Source organism: Macrotis lagotis, chromosome 1 (genome assembly GCF_037893015.1).
Source record: "Macrotis lagotis isolate mMagLag1 chromosome 1, bilby.v1.9.chrom.fasta, whole genome shotgun sequence".
Lineage (NCBI taxonomy): Eukaryota > Metazoa > Chordata > Mammalia > Peramelemorphia > Peramelidae > Macrotis > Macrotis lagotis.
In genome coordinates this window covers 409002725-409018690 of record NC_133658.1, presented here as the reverse complement: position 1 = coordinate 409018690, position 15966 = coordinate 409002725, and the positions used below count along the sequence as shown (strand labels likewise).

Here is a 15966-nt window from a genome sequence, read left to right as displayed (position 1 = left end):
CCCATCTTTCTCAGTTCAAGTCTGGGCTGAGTTCAGATACTGGCATGTGACCCTGAGCAAGTCACTTACCCTACTTGTCTTAGTTTCCTCATCTATAAAATTAGATTGCAGAAAGAAATGGCAAACCTCTCTAATATCTTTGCCAAAAAAACCCAAAGGGCATTAGAAAGAAGAACATGACTGAAAAAAAACTGAACAATAGCCTTATTTACTCCCACGTACTCTTCAATGCAGTGACACCATCTATCTTCCTTTGAATCCTACACGTCACTTCTTTCCATTCTTTACTGGATGCTCACCCGGGCCTGGAATGCTCTCCCTCTTCTTCACTTCTATGTCCCAACTTCCCTGGTTTCCTTTTTGTCCCAACTAAATTCTTACCTTCTACCAAAAAAATTTTGTCCTGGTGTGGTGCCTCTCCTCTGAGCTCATCTCCAGTTTATTCTGCGCATGATTGTTTCTCACTTGTCTCCTTCATTAAACTGGGTTCCTTATTAACTCTAGCTTTAAAAAAATGACTTGAAGTACAAAATGAAGCTTTCTCTTCCTTGTTGTTACCTAGGTTATTTTGTAATTAGCCAATCCCTTCTGCATGAAGACATTTAGTGTCTTTGAAAAATACTACTCTCTTTCCAGGTAGCATGGGATCCAGTTTTTATTTAATTAAATATTTCCCAATCACATTTAAATTTTTTTAAACACTCTTTAAAACTTTGAGTTCTCTATTCTCTCCTCCCTGCCTCTTGGAAGACAAGCAATATATTGACTATATATATAAAGTAACATGAAATGTATTTCATATTAGTCATATTGCAAAGGAAAACAAAAACAGAAGAAAAGTAAAGTGAAAAACATATTCTTCAGCATATATGAGTTCATCAGTTTTCTCTCTGCAGGCAGATCACGTTTTTTCAGCATGGGTCCTTTGAAACTGTCTTAGACCATTGTCTTGATCAAAGTCTTTTGTATAATATAGTTGTGTACATTTATCTCCTAACAATCCATGTTTATGAAGTCTTTACTCCTTGGCCCTGGCAGAGCATGTAGTATGGGGAAAGGTAATGTATAATATAATCCCTGCCCACAAGAAGTTTGCAATCTAATTAAGAAGATGAGATTTTTTTCCCCCATTATCCTTCTGCTCTTGTGTCTTTGCTCTGGACGGGGAACAAAGGCCTACTGTGGTAGAGTAAGCAGGCTACCCCATATTCCAAAATAGGAATTATTTTGGAATTATTTGAACTGTCTTGAACACTTTACATTTGATCCCATTTATTGCTGTCAACAATCCTGGGAGATGGATGCTATAATTATCCTTTATGTTGAAGAAACAGAAATTAGTGACAGAGAGCGACTGTCTCAGTCAGGATTTGAACTCAGGTCTTTCTGACTCCAGGCCCAGCATTCTATCTACTATATCACCGAGATACCTAGAAAACACAAAAAAAGCCTTCATCAGAAATGCATGAGTGGTAGAAAAGATTGTGAGGATAAATGATGAATGTGAAGGCTGACTGATTATTAGACTGCATATTCTTTTGGTACCCTGGTGATGTCAGAAGTTTGTTTGCAAAAGACCTCCTTGTATATGGACATGGCCAAAAGTCACACAGGATAGGTTGTAAAAAAAAAAGAATAGGAACACTCAATGTGATAAGATGTTAGATCCCTTTGAAAATTTGAGCGATGAGATAAGCCACAAGCACAGATGATCCACAATTTCACATGATAAGTACACTAAAGAGTTCGATGAGAATTGTTGAGGCTACAAAATAGCCATTCTTTGAGTCAGGCCAAGAGATAAATTCAATCATAGACTTTGGGGAGAAAAAAAGAAATAAACACAACCTCTGAATGCAATCTAGAGATAAAGATGAAAGCTTCAAGTGATAAACAGGCTTACTTCAAGAGGAGAAAATGGTTTTTATTTTGTTTTACTTTTAATCATTTCTCTCTCTCTCTCTCTCTCTCTCTCTCTCTCCCTCCCTCCCTCCCTCCCTCCCTCCATTTTTTTTTAGACCCCAAAACAGCCTCCGAAACAGAAGTGGATATCTGTGCAGAGTGGGAGATAAAGACTATTACTAGTGCACTGAAGACTTACTTAAGGTGAGTCTTTCCATACATGGCTTCTGTTACCATGCATGTAGGAAGAAATGTTCCAGCCTCTGGAGAAGGCCTGGTTGATTGTTTATAAGTTGGAAACAGTTCTTGCATAAATGCAGTCAATTGCTTGGTCATATCAGTAGCATAAATTATCTATTGAATCACAGAAATTGACTTGTTTTTATCCTTCAATCTTTATAGCCTTTAAGTAGTGGTCTCATGTAGTAGACCCCTTAATTAATGTTTGTGAAGTTGGTGCCACAGACCTTAGCAGTCAAGTCAGTAAGCATTTATTGAGTACCTACTGTTTGCTAGGTCCTATGTTAAGAACTTAGAGATAATAAGAGGTGAAAAAAGTTCCTGATCTAAAGGAATTCAGAGTCTCATGAGCTAAATAGCATGCAAGCAACTATGAACAAGCAAGGTTTAAACAGTATAAATTGAAGATAAAGTCAGAGAGAAGAGAGAAAGATCAGGGAAGACCAAGAAAAGTTTCTTGCAGAAGGTGGGACTTCTGTTGAGATTTGAAAGAAGCCAAGGGATGCCAGGAGGAAGAGGGTTCTAAGCATGGAATCAATCCATGTTGGGAAGTTGAGAAATAATTGTGTTCAAGAAAACAGCAAAGTTACCAGATCAAAGGGTATTGATGGGGGGGGGGGTAAAGTGTGGTATGAGAAAACTGGAATGGTAGGCAGGGACTAGGTTACGAAAAGTATAAAAAGTCAAATGTTAATTTTATATTTGATTCTGGAGTGTTAAAGTAGTGAAATCAGATGGGTAAGGTGGTTTAAAAAAACTCATTTTGAGGCAATTTGCATTTAAAGTGATAGTCATCTTATCTTATTAACTGAAACTATAAAGAGCAGTCAGACTAAGGAATAGATATTTGGGGATTCCCTAAGAGAGAGGATGGTATCACCTTTATATCCCCAGCACCATGGACTGATAAGTAATTCTGAATTATGTGAAATTGTTATTTGCTGGATAGAGTTGCCAACAGTGCACAATCCAGGTCAGTTTCAAGAGAAAATGTTCCAAAGACAATTTTACAGAAAGGATGCTGTGTCCTTTTCAATCAGTCTCAAAAATAATTCCCCTTTGTAAAATATGGTAATCTTAAAGGGGTTACCTTTAGTGAGTAGTATTATCCTCATTTTTCAGGATCTAGAAATTGAGACTCTGATACCTGCCCACTGTTCATCCAACATTAGAGGCAGGAGTGGAACCCAAGACTCCATCACACACTTCTATTACATTGATATTCTCAGAGGGAGTTACTTGATTTATTTCTGAACTTGCTGTCCTTTTTTTATTTGTCATCTCTAATGAACAAAACATAGTTTTCCTATTCTCACATGATACTACTCATAATTTGCCTTCATATGGTCATGTCTAAAGTGTCATTCTGAGAGAGAGAAAGCATTACTCTTCTAGGTGCAATATTTCTTCTCCAGACCTTTTAATAGTGGTTTTAGGAATAAGGGGCAGATTTACTTCTTACCCACGAAGAAACTCTTTAAGGAGGGTATGAAATAAATGATAGGATTGGAAGGATAAATTCTGGCATGTGTTGGGTTTCTAAATGCAGAAGAAGTCTGAAGCTATGCTTAGTATAACTAGATAATCAAGCCCAGTGAAGATATGCTGAACTTCTACAAAAAAAAAAAGTCAGAAACTGAATTACTCCTGTTTCCCAGCCTTTTATCACGTATTTATATATTTAGAACTCGAAGGGTCTTCAGAGTTAGTTTTAGCTTCCTCATTTTAAATACCCTTCAAATTCTCATCCAGTTTTTGTTTGATGCTCTTCAATGAAGGGAAACTTCCTACTTCCTATAGCAGCTTTTTCCATAATTGCATGACATTATGAGGATGACATTATGTGAATCCTAAGTTTGACTTTTTACACCATTCACTCATTGCTTCTAGTTCTACCTTCTTGGGTCAAGCAGATTTAAGATTAATCTCTCTTTCATAGGATAACCACCTAAGTTCAACAGCATCCATCATATCCTTATACCAAGTCTTCCTTTTTTCAAAATGAACATCACTAATTCCTATGCCATGGATTCTTAATGATTCTAGTTGCCCTCTTTTGCATGCATCTAGTCTACTGATGTCCTTAAAAGGCAATGCCACAACCTAAACTTGATATTTCTTTTGTGGTCTGATAAGGTCCTCCTTATTTGAGCAGAGGAGTAGAACTATTGCCTCTTGATACACCCAGTCTGTTACAAAAAAAAGCACATTGTTTGGAGTCATATGCTTAGATTGAGTGCAGGCTGAACAACTAAGAGAATGACAGTATAAGTAAAACACATGTGCCATTGAGAATAGTATATAATAAAAACCAGGAAGAACAACACATAGTCTGATCAAAGGACTTAAATATAGGGTAACAAAATCTACTCAAGAGTATTCAAAACTGAGACATCTTTGTTTATCTAAGGGAAAATATAATAAAATGATAACAATAATAATAACTTTATTTGTATAGTGCTTTTAAGATTTACAAAATACTTTTCCATATATTATAAAGAATATATAATACAATGCTTAGCACTGTGCTTGGGACTTAGTAAGTGTTAATGTTTATTGATTGATGGTATTATCCATTTTGAGTCTCACAACAGTACTTTAACAGTACTTTAACATTTTACAGAGGTGGAAACTGAGAGAGACTATAAGTGACTTTGTCAGAGACATGCAGCTAAGGTAGTACCTGAAGCTAGAAGTAGACCAACCTTCTGCACATGCTCACTGAATCCCCTAGATGCCATGCAAAACATAGATTATTGGGGGCAGCTAGGTGGCACAGTGGATAAAGCACTGGCCCTAGAGTCGGGAGGACTTGAGTTCAAATGCGGTCTCAGACACATAATAATTACCTACCTGTGTGACCTTGGGCAAGTCGCTTAACCCCATTGCCTTGTAAAAAAACTAAAAAAAACCCATTGATTATTGGCAGGAATATAAAAATATACAATTAGACTTGAAACTGGATCTAAGTCCCAAGCTTGACATTTATGAAACTGTGTGACCCTAGGAAAGTCGCTTAATCTTTTAAACCTCTGTGGCTTCAATTGCAAAAACGGAATAGTATAGTAATATTGGTACTCTTTATTTTACAAGATTGCTGGGAGGACAATTCTTTGAAAACCTTAGACCTTACATATATACATATACATACGTACATGCATACATATGCATACACATGTGCGTGTGTGTGAGAGAGGAATCAACTGCTATTATTATTATTATTATTTATTATTATTATCTCTTACTAGAAAATAACCTAATAACCTTTTTATAGTGTTTATTGACTTTTCATTTATTCCAAATTGATAAGAATATTTAAATGGAGGTATGAAATGTCTCCCTAATTGTCTTGTTTTTGTGACATATTTTAATGGGTTGTTGTGATGGTCTTGTCAGGAAAGAGCTTGAGTTGAACCAGAATTTTATATTTGTTCTTTTCTTTCCATGATCATATAGAAAATTAAACTGGATATTAGTTCACTTCAGAGATCTGGGGTGTTGGGAGGGGATCTGAAAGGAGGTTTAGGATTTTTCTGGTTAGGGAGTGTTGTTGAGTTTCTATTGCTTCTCTAGGCTGTTTTTTGCTTGAGGAAATATTATGCTATGGGGACAGTGCCTCAGCTGCTGATGATTGAGGATTGATTCTTTTATGGTCAACTTCATCTTTTTTTGTCTCTTTGTTTTCCAGAATGCTCCCTGGACCACTCATGATGTACCAATTCCAAAGAAGTTTCATCAAAGCAGCAAGTAAGTTTTATTTTTGTTAAAAATTTTGAGGAGTTTGAAAATGGCAGAGACTTTTTCTTTGAATTTTGAAGAAAACACAACATTCAAAATTACATTTTCTGTCCCCTGGAACACTGCTCCTAAATTATGCCCATGTAGTGCTAATAAGCCTATGATCCATAGGCTCAGACTTCAGATGCTGCTGCAGGAGCAGACAACAAAGCTATAATTGCAAATTTTAATTATTGAAGTTCTGATGCCTTAAGTTTTCCTAGCCAAAGCAATACTTTACAGAATGAATCAGATACTGCACGTTATGCAGATCAAGCCTGGGATGCTTTTCCATAAATATGACACCCATTATATAACTTCATAGATTTCTTTCCATGAGATCTTCCATTCACAGCTTATGATCATTCTTTGGATGTCCCGTCCAGGTTTCAAGCGTCATGTTACTGGTATAAAAAGTACATAGGGATTAGGTGCAAGCCATTCCTAGTACATTGGAATCTGACTGCGTGGAGTGAGTGAGTGGTATGTCTGTAATGGAGCCTTAAGATTCTATATCAGATGAACGTCTGGCCTGAATCGTCAACATAGTTACAGCATCAGCTGCTGGTACAGCTTTCTGGTTTTAAAATTCACTGATTATTATATCTATTGCCAGTTTTTAGGGGTTCTCATTCTCTTTCCTACACGGAAGGGTTACCTTTGATGATTGTCTTTATTTTGTTGCCTCACTCACTACTTTGAGACATTGAAATGGTAGCTAAGATTCAAATCTAGAGTAAGGACGACCTGGGTTCAGGTCACAGTGCATTGACCATGGGCAAGTCATTCAGTCTTTTGAGTGAGCTTCAGGCAGCATTCCCCAACCATATGAATCATTAAGTAATTTTCAGTTTGCAGGCTCTGTGTTCAAGACCAAAAACAGACTCTACCCTTGGGAGAAGCTTAGATTGTGTCTGCTTGTGGTCTTCTCCATTAGATTGATTTTTTAAAATTTTTTAATGTTTAGTTTTTTTTTTTTTATTTTTGAGTTGCAAATTCTCTTCCACCTTTCAGCCCCTCTCCTCATTAAGAAGGCAAGCAATATGCTGCCCATTGTACATGTGAAGTAATGTAAAACATTTCCATATTAGCCAAACTCCATTAAATTATGAGCTCCTTTTTTTTTGCCCTATATCCAATAAAGTACCTGTCACAATAGGTACTCAATAAATATCTATTGATTTGTCTGATAGACTGGAAGTTATAGATAGGTTGTGATTTGTGTGAGTGGACTAGATTCCTTACACTGATGAAATAGCATGTGCTTTTTTGTAATTTGCCTTCTGTCCTTTTGCCTGTTCTGTCCCTGTTATATTTATTGCAAGAGAATCATGAAGAAAAATCCTTGGAGATCTCATCCTTTATGAACTGTTCCCTGAAAGGGAGAAGAAAGAAACAAGTAGAGAAGGAGAAATGAATTAGGCATGAAAATGGGATTGCACTGGACCTTTCTGAGAGGATTTCCAAGCAACCATTCTCTGATTCAAACAGCCCAATAGCTCAGGACAATATGAATGATAGTGCCTTGGTTAATTAGTAATAACTTTCTTTTAGTGCTGTAATACTTAAAAAGTGCTTTCCATATTATCCAGTGAAAAGGGGAGTGTGAACAATTTGATCTTCCTTTTACAAATTAAGAAACAGAGAAGTTATATGACTTCCCTTAGAGTCATTCTGTATTGAAATTCATATCCCTCCTGACTAAATCCAGAATTCTTTCTGCCACACACCATTGCCTGTCCTTCATGGGAAAAGTACCCATGGGTCCAAGAAAAGATGGCATAACAGAGACCAAAGCCAAGGTTGGGGGAAGAAATTGAATTCCTAATTCCTGTGTCCTTGGTTATACCAAGTTGTTTGCTGCCTTTTCTTTGAAGGTAATTGAACACTTCCTCCATCTTCACTAAAATTACATGGAGGTGCTATTTTGATATATGACACCCTCACAATGTTCATGCTAGTTTGTTTACCACTTATCCTAGTGCATAAAAGTTCCTTCCATCTTTAAAACTAATTAACCATGTGAGAGAGCTAGTACTGCAAGTACAGTTGACTCCTACTTTTTGTTTCATTATTTTTCATTGTCCTATCTTGAGTTCATATTCATCATGTTTCCATGTTACATTATAGGGTCTTCCTGGTTAACAGGACCTTCTTAATCTAGACCTTTCCTTAGCACAGGTAGGTAGTTTCATAGTGTACAATAGTGCCTGCCAGGCCTGGGGTTAGGAAGACTCATCTCCCTGAGTTCAAATGTGACTTCAGACACTTATTAGATGTATGACCCTGGATAAGTCACCCTCTGTTTACCAAGAGGAGTTCCACTTTGACACATGTTTTGCACTCTTCCATCACAGAACTAGAGAATCAGGAGTCTCGTGTCTCAGAAATCCATGCCCTTGTTCATCGGCTTCCTGAAAAAAACCGACAAATGTTACAGTTACTCATGAACCATTTGGCAAAGTAAGTTTTATAATTGTTTTATGCTGCCTCTTTTGTTTCTTTTTGAAAGTTTGTTTCTTTTTTAGTTCTGCGAACTTGCTTAGACACATTAGTCATGTTGAACAGTGAGAAAGGTGTGTGTGTGTGTTTGTGTATATGTAATGTGTATATAATGTATATATAAAATAACTGAAACATGATGGGAAGCAAGACATGAATTATGTAGTCTTCACTAAAATGGCTAAACTGTCCCAAGTTATTAGGTCAAATTTCTAAAGGTGATAAGTCATTACGATTCTTCTCATAAAAATTCAAAAGGGGAGACATCTCTGGACCAAGAATCACAAAACCTGGATTCTGTTCTTGTTTTTCTTAATAGCTGTTTTTCTATTTTTCTTTGTAATTAATTTTTTAAGTTTATTTTTTCTAATTATATGTAAAGGTAATTTTTCAACAGTTTTGTAATGTTTTCTCCCTCCCACCCTTTACTTTCCCCACCCTTGCATAGCAAAGTAATCTGACATAGCTATACATGTACAATTGTGTTATATGTATTTCTGTACTATTTACATTGTAAAAGAAGAATCAGATCAAAAAGGGAAGAGAAGAGAAAATAAAAAAAACACAATTAGAAAAGTGAAGATAGCATGGTTTGATCTGCATTCAGATTCCATAGTCCTTTCCCTGGATTGGGATAGTATTTTGCATCACAGGACTTTTTAGAATTGTCTTTTGAGTGCTGTATTGCTGAGAAGAGACTAAGTTCATCATAGCTGTTCATCACCCAATGTTGCTATTAAGGAGAATATTGTTCTAGTTCTGCTCATTTCACTCAGCATCAGTTCATGTATTTCTTTCCTGAGGAAAACTGTATTCTAGATTTAGCTTTCCACCAACTAGCCACACGTCATTGAATTGTTGATCCATTCTGCCTCAGTAACTTCTTCTGTCAAGTTGAAATAATACCTGGCCTACCTAACCTTAGATGCTGGTGATCATCCAATGAGATCAGAGCTGTGAAGAGAATAGAATGCTCTGTAGATAACAATGGATTATTATTAGACAAATGTATAGTTACACTTAGTGAATAGTCCTAGACCTGGAGTTCAAATCCTGCCTCCATTTCTTAATTGTTGTTTGACTCTGAACTTGTCATCTAAATTCTCTGTGCCTTGGTTTTCTCAATTCTAAAATGATGGGGTTTGAACTCTATGACCTCTACGGTTTTCTCTGGGATTATTGTCTGATTCTCTGCTCACAACCTGGTTTTCCTTGCTTGGATTTCTATTATCCATACCTTTAATGCTATGAGATATATCACAGAAGACCCTAAAGAGTTTCATTCTTTCCCCCTAGCCCTCCTTTAGTTAGAGTGGCATGTAGTCTTCCCTTAGGAGGGTGATAGGGAGCTTAGAGAGGCCACATAGTACAGGTTACTCTGAGCAATTAGGTCCTTGATGGGTGTCCTTCTGACCACCTTGTGGACAGAATGGCCTTTGTGTCTGGCCAGACTCATGCTTCAGAGATTTAGTTCCTTCATGGGGATAAGCCAGTATCCTACTGAGTAGGGAAAATGAACTGGTGTTGAGATTTCTGTGAAATGCTTGACTTTACCTCCTGGAAAGAGTGTGTAAGTGTTGCCATAATGATTTCCATGTGTTTGAATTTAAAAGCTTGGAAAAGCCCTCTGTGCTCAGTGAGAAGCAATAGGGAGGGTTCACAGGCAACTGCTCTTCTGGCCGGGATGACATGTTCAGAAATAATTAGGAAACTGATTAGAGATATGCAGGTTAGCAGTGGGAATCCTGCCTTCTCTCCCTAGCACCGCACCCTCACTCCAAACAAAAAAAGGGGGGTGAATGGTCGAAGAAACCTGAAGTACTGGACTCAAAATAATTCCAGATGATTTTGAATGATCATTTTCTATCTCTGTTCCTTTCATTGTCTGTGAAGAAATTTTTAGAACTGAAAAGTGGGTTTAGATTTTGGTTTCAAAGCATTGCACATGCATAAGGGGGAAGGTGCCCATAGAAGGAAGAAGTTTCAGGTACATAAAACAGCAAAGTAAATGTGAGGAATCTTAGGACCATGGCGTCACTATTAAGAATTAAAGATATCTCTGGGCCAGCTGAGAGCAGCTGGAGAAGAAGGGAAGGAACCCAGCTGGGAGAAGAGTTCAGTTGAATACTTTGGGAGAACTTGGAGAAATGGAAACTGAAGGACGTCAGTGAGCTAACAGAGGGCACAGAGCCTGGATTGGATTTTCCTTATTATTAAATAGTCCCCAGGAATGTCAGGAATCAAAAAAAAAGAATTTTGATGAATAAAAATTTTTGCTGGAACTTTTCCTTCTCTCCAGCTTCCATTAAAGTCAGTTTCTCCTTCTCTGTGAACCAGGGATCATGACAACTGTAAGATCTCAAGCTGCAGCTGTGACCTCAGTTGTTTGCCTGAAACACATCCAAGCTAGTTTTTAAAAGATTTTAAAGAGTATTTCTGAGGTCTATTACACTTTTTTGCCTGGTTTTTCCCCTATAATTATTCATCCTTTTCTGTTCATGAGTTTTTGTCATTCATGCATTCTGTTGAGCATAGAATCATTTGAAATTCTATATTATGAAGAGCCCATGGAAGCCAATTATTCCAACATATCCCTTCTGTTATCCCATCTCTGCTTACAGTATGGTATTGTTGGAAGATCACTGGTCTTGGAATCTAGAGTAACCTGGGGACAAATCATGGCTTTGATACTTTCCCAACTTTATAAAAACTTGGTGACAGACCGACCACCAATTCTGTAATCCTGAGACAGTCCTTTTAACTTTTCTAAGCCTCATTTCTCTCACCTAAAAAATGGAGATTGATAATCTTTGTGCTTGCTGCCTTTCAGGGATGTTATAGGGAAATTTCTCTTTGTTTGGATTTCTTTTTAATATTATGTGGAACTCTCCCTTTTCTCCCTCTCCTGAGAAAACTCAAGGTTCAGATCAGTAATTTGTTCTAGGCTTAAGTAGTGGGTGATCAATCAACAGTCAGCCTTGACTTAAGTAAGCCTTTCTCTTCTTCTTCCCTCTCTCTCCTCTTAGTTCTAGAACAGGCATAGATCTTTAAAGATTGCTATAATGCCCAAACTTCTTCAAAGCAGTCATCTCTGTATCTTTAGATCATTTTCCTCTGATAGGATTTCCTATGCTCTTTGTTGTCACATTCTGGCTGCTTTCCAACCTACTTCCTAAATTGAGTACCCCAAAAGTAAACATTCCCAGTGTGATCTGACTATAAGACAATATGAAACTATGACCTTCACATTTTAGACCCTGAGATTTTGTTCTTGTTAGTGTTCTTGATTACTACATCACACAGTATAGCTTATAGATAGCTAAAACTCCCAAGTTTTTATTGTTTTGTTTCCATTTCTTTCTGTGTTATATCTTAGTTATAACAATAATTCACGTGTACATACTAATATAAGGTATATGAATTTTTTAACAAAAGCCATACAGTTTAAATAGTATGAGTGAGCATTATTATCTCCCTATAGAATGTAATCTTTCTTGAGGACTGGGACTGTTTGATTTCTTATCATCATAGGAGGAGTTTTGGCAATATTTGTTGATAGATTGATGTCAATTTTACCAGTAAGGAAACCGAAGTTTATACAAGTTACGATGTCTTGTTCATTGTAGCATATGGATCTTAAACCTAAGTCTTCTGTCAGAATTTAGTGTCCTGTCCTGTTCATCAAGGGCAGCTAGGGGGCACAGTGATTAGAGTGCTGAGTTCTGTATTCAAATTTAACCTGAGACACTTCCTAATTGAGTGTACCCAGACATGTTACTTAACCTTTTTTACCTGTTTTCTCACCTGCAAAATGAGCTAGAGAAGAAAATGAGGAACTCCAGTGTCTTTGTCAAGAAAACACCAAAAGAGTTTGGACATGAAGAGTTGGACACAGCTGTAAACTTTTATATGCACTTTTCAGTGAGGTCACAACAAGCAGTACACTATGTGACATCTCTGATCTAAAAGTGTTTTTGTGCAATTGACTTTATGGAACCGAAATATTAAACTTTAAATTTATCTCTGTTAAATTTTATTTTGTTTGAATCACATGTTTTTGGAAATTTTTAGTACAGAGAAGACAGATGACAGATGAAAGACCACAGTAAGAGGCAGAGCAGGAATTAAAAATCACAGCTTAGTTTCCAGGGTAATTTTCAATACTATAAAAGTTGAAATCCATAAGAGATTGTATGAAGTGAAAGCTATCTTTTTTTAATTAAGGGTAATTTTTAAGAATTCCTTTTTGTGGCTACTTGAAAAGATTCTGTCTTCATTAAGCTACAATGCCCTTGCTTTCCATTCCAGGATTGAGATCAAGGTGTCTTGAGACAAGAGGCCTCTCTTTGCCTGAGTTATCATGCCTCCAACTCTCTTCTTTTCCTTCCTAATGATCCACTTCCTTCCTAAGTTTCAGTCTCACTCTTAATGTCCTACTAGAAAACATGCTGTATTGACTTTCTTCATTACCAAGGGTATTTGCCCTAAGCTTATTAAACTTGTGGTTCAAAGGAAAAGATATTTAGTGTTGTGTATTTTGAAAAGGAATCTTTGAAGCACTTTCCAAAGCCCATTTCCTTTAGCTGCAGAAGGAGTGTTAAGACATGGTTAATCCCAAGTAGATGTTCAAGAGAATAAGGAATTGGAGGGGGGGGAGGGGGAAGATTGTGTACACACATTTCTAAATATCTAAGTATGGAGTTGGATTTGTTTAAAATCTAAAAATGTACATATATTAAAATGTATAAGGGGCTATGCACATATCTTTGCTGTTGCTGGGATGAGCTTTAAATCATAAAATATGAGAAGTAACCTGGCCTAGTTGATCAAGTCCTGCCTTGGAGACAAAAAGACCTGGGTTTAAACTCCACCTCTGACATTTTCTGGCTGTGAGACCCCAGGCCAGTTATTGCTTAATCTTTGTTTACCTCAGTTGCATGCTTTGAAAAGTGAGAATAATAATAGCCCCTATCTCCCAAGGTGTTATGAAGTTCAAAAGAGATAATAATTATAAAGTGCTTGGTATAGTTCCTGGATCAGAGTATGCAGGATATGTGTTAACTGTTTATTATTGTTATTAAAAAATAAATCTGTTCATAGCATATTGATATGATGTATAAGAAAGTTTTATTCTGATTTTTGTTATTTAGATGTTTTTCAATCACGTTCAATATTTCAAGACCTCATTTGGGGTTTTCTTGGCAAAGATACTGGAGCTATTTCCCATTTTCTTCTCCTGCTCATTGAGGAAAATGATTTGCCTAGGGTCAAATATCCTTCACTTTTTTAAAAATTTAAGGCAATGGCATCAAGTGACTTGCCCAGGGTCACACAGCTAGGCCTTTATTAAGTGTCTGAGCCTGAATTTGAACTCAAGTCCTCCTGACTCCGGGGCCTGTGCTCTATCCAATACGCCACCTAGCTGCTCCCACTTCTTATAAACAAAAAATGTTGTATGCACTTTCCAGTGAGGTTACAACAACATGTATACCATATCGCAAAGGATGGGCAAGTGACTTGCCCAGAGTCACACAGCTAGTAAGTGCCTCTGACGGATTTGAACTCATGAAGATGAGTCTTCCCAATTTCACTTCCTGGTGCTCTGTCCATTTTGGCACCTTGTTTCCACTTATTCTGTTAGTAAGTTGGTATCTTCAGGTTCAAGAATGTGGCATAGAACCTTGGAGAACGGATCATGTGGTACCTGAAGGGACAAAACACAGGCTGAAAGGTACACAAGACAATAGACTAAGGCAGTGGGAATGATTTGGAGGTTTAACAAAGGGAGAAACCTTTTATGCCTTTTGCTAAAATTATTGTATTATTACATAATATCAATAATAAATAGAATATTAATATATACATGTAAATCATATTATTAATTATATAGAGTTGACCACTGCAAAGTTAGTAGTTCAGCAGAGGACACAGAGATCACTTGACTAATATTTGAACTCTATGTTCATTATAATTAATGTAATAAGATATATGTATTTAAATGTATTATTAATTATGTAAGCAAATGGCTTGTAATACAAGAATGGAAAGCAATAAAGGTGACTTGTTGTACTGAATATTGAGTGTTGATCTTAGTGTCAAGAAGAACGGGCTTGAAATCTCACCTGAGCACAAACTAACCTTGAGCCACAATCTTCACATCTAGAGAATGAAGACAATAATAGCCTCTATCTCACAGGGTTATTTTGAGAATCAAATGAGATGATGTATATAAAGTACTTTACTGACTTTAATGTGCTATGAAATTAATATTATTATTGCTGTTAACTTTTTTCAGCATATCCTCATGTAAAACTAGAGGATTTCATTCTAGATAATTCTCAGATCCAAGAAGCAGAAATCGAAGAAAATGAACAAATCCATATTTAAGTATTATAGGAGAAATACTTGAGATCCTGGGCCAAGTTTCTGAACTTCATTTGAAATGGGTGTGAAATTGATTGCTACAGGACCTTCCAGATTTACATATTATGATCCTATACAGAGCAGGTGTGTTGTGTGGAGGGGTTTCCTGTTACTTGTCCTATGGTTACTTAGTACAGTGAGGCTGTGTATGTTATCTATCCTGTACATGCTATCCATAGCGGCTCATTGTTTCTTCACCCCAGCCTTTATGGCTCATTCCAGTTGGCCTCAGAGTTTCAAACATCAGCCAAAGGCAGGAATCATCCTGTCAAACTTCCAGCCAAGGATGCTGAAATACCATCAAGGGGAGTGACTTCTCCAAAATGATATGCGTGGAGTTAGAACTTAGGAGTAAAACAGAGGCCTTGATTGCCTATCCATGCTACCTATGACAAAGAGTGGGCTTTACCAGGCCTACTTTTTCCTAGCATGTTTTTCAGTAGTCGGGTGCTAGTCTGCTTATTTTCTCAGACTGACCTCTATGTCATCTTTTTGGTCTATTGTCCCCTATTAGACAAACATCCCGGGAGAACAACTCCTTAGTTGAACTGTTGTTGCCAGAGATGCAGAGCTGGGCATTATTCCCCAGAAGAGCTGGCCATTGCACAGTTAGCAATTCAGCAGAGGGCACAGGGATCACTTGGCCAGCCTTTGAACTTCATGTTTTCTTTGCAGGGTCTGACGGTCAATTAAGGTCAATCCTGAGGGCACAGTCAGTTAATCTGGGTCCCAAGCACTTATAGACCAAATTCAAAGTTTAATAAAAATAGGACCCAGGGGTGGGGATCTACTTTTGTCCATCACCTCTTGCCAACTCCTTGTTAGTATTTTTGTTACTCAATATTCTGCCGTTTTTTTGGAGCATCTGGTAAACATTGCAACCTTTCCATGTAGGGACAGACTGTTGGCCACAGCGATTTTGATGAAGCATGTAGAGCAAATGCTTATTATGAAAGCCCAATTTAAACAGAATCCATTATCTTAATTCCACCTGATCCAGAGCAGAGGATACACTGACCTTCCACTCCTTTCCACCAACCTTCCTCCCCTCCCCAGCCCCCCTTTCCCAATCCCTCTTCAGTGCATTTCTCAGCTTTCTCTTCAATGTTAATGTTTGGGGTG

The 15966-nt window shown here is 37.2% G+C and overlaps 1 protein-coding gene across 5 annotated transcripts in view; it reads left to right on the top strand.

Moving 5' to 3' along the window:
- Window positions 1–15966, top strand: part of ARHGAP26 (Rho GTPase activating protein 26) — a 504960-nt gene that overhangs the window by 313662 nt on the left and 175332 nt on the right. For 4 of the 5 annotated variants that reach the window (XM_074212712.1, XM_074212709.1, XM_074212711.1 and 1 more), the window contains exons 15-17: window positions 2019–2106; window positions 5831–5889; window positions 8277–8382. In XM_074212712.1, the coding sequence (XP_074068813.1) occupies window positions 2019–2106; window positions 5831–5889; window positions 8277–8382 (253 nt within the window). The remainder of the gene's footprint in view (window positions 1–2018; window positions 2107–5830; window positions 5890–8276; window positions 8383–15966) is intronic. The other variant, XM_074212710.1, reaches the window with a different exon arrangement.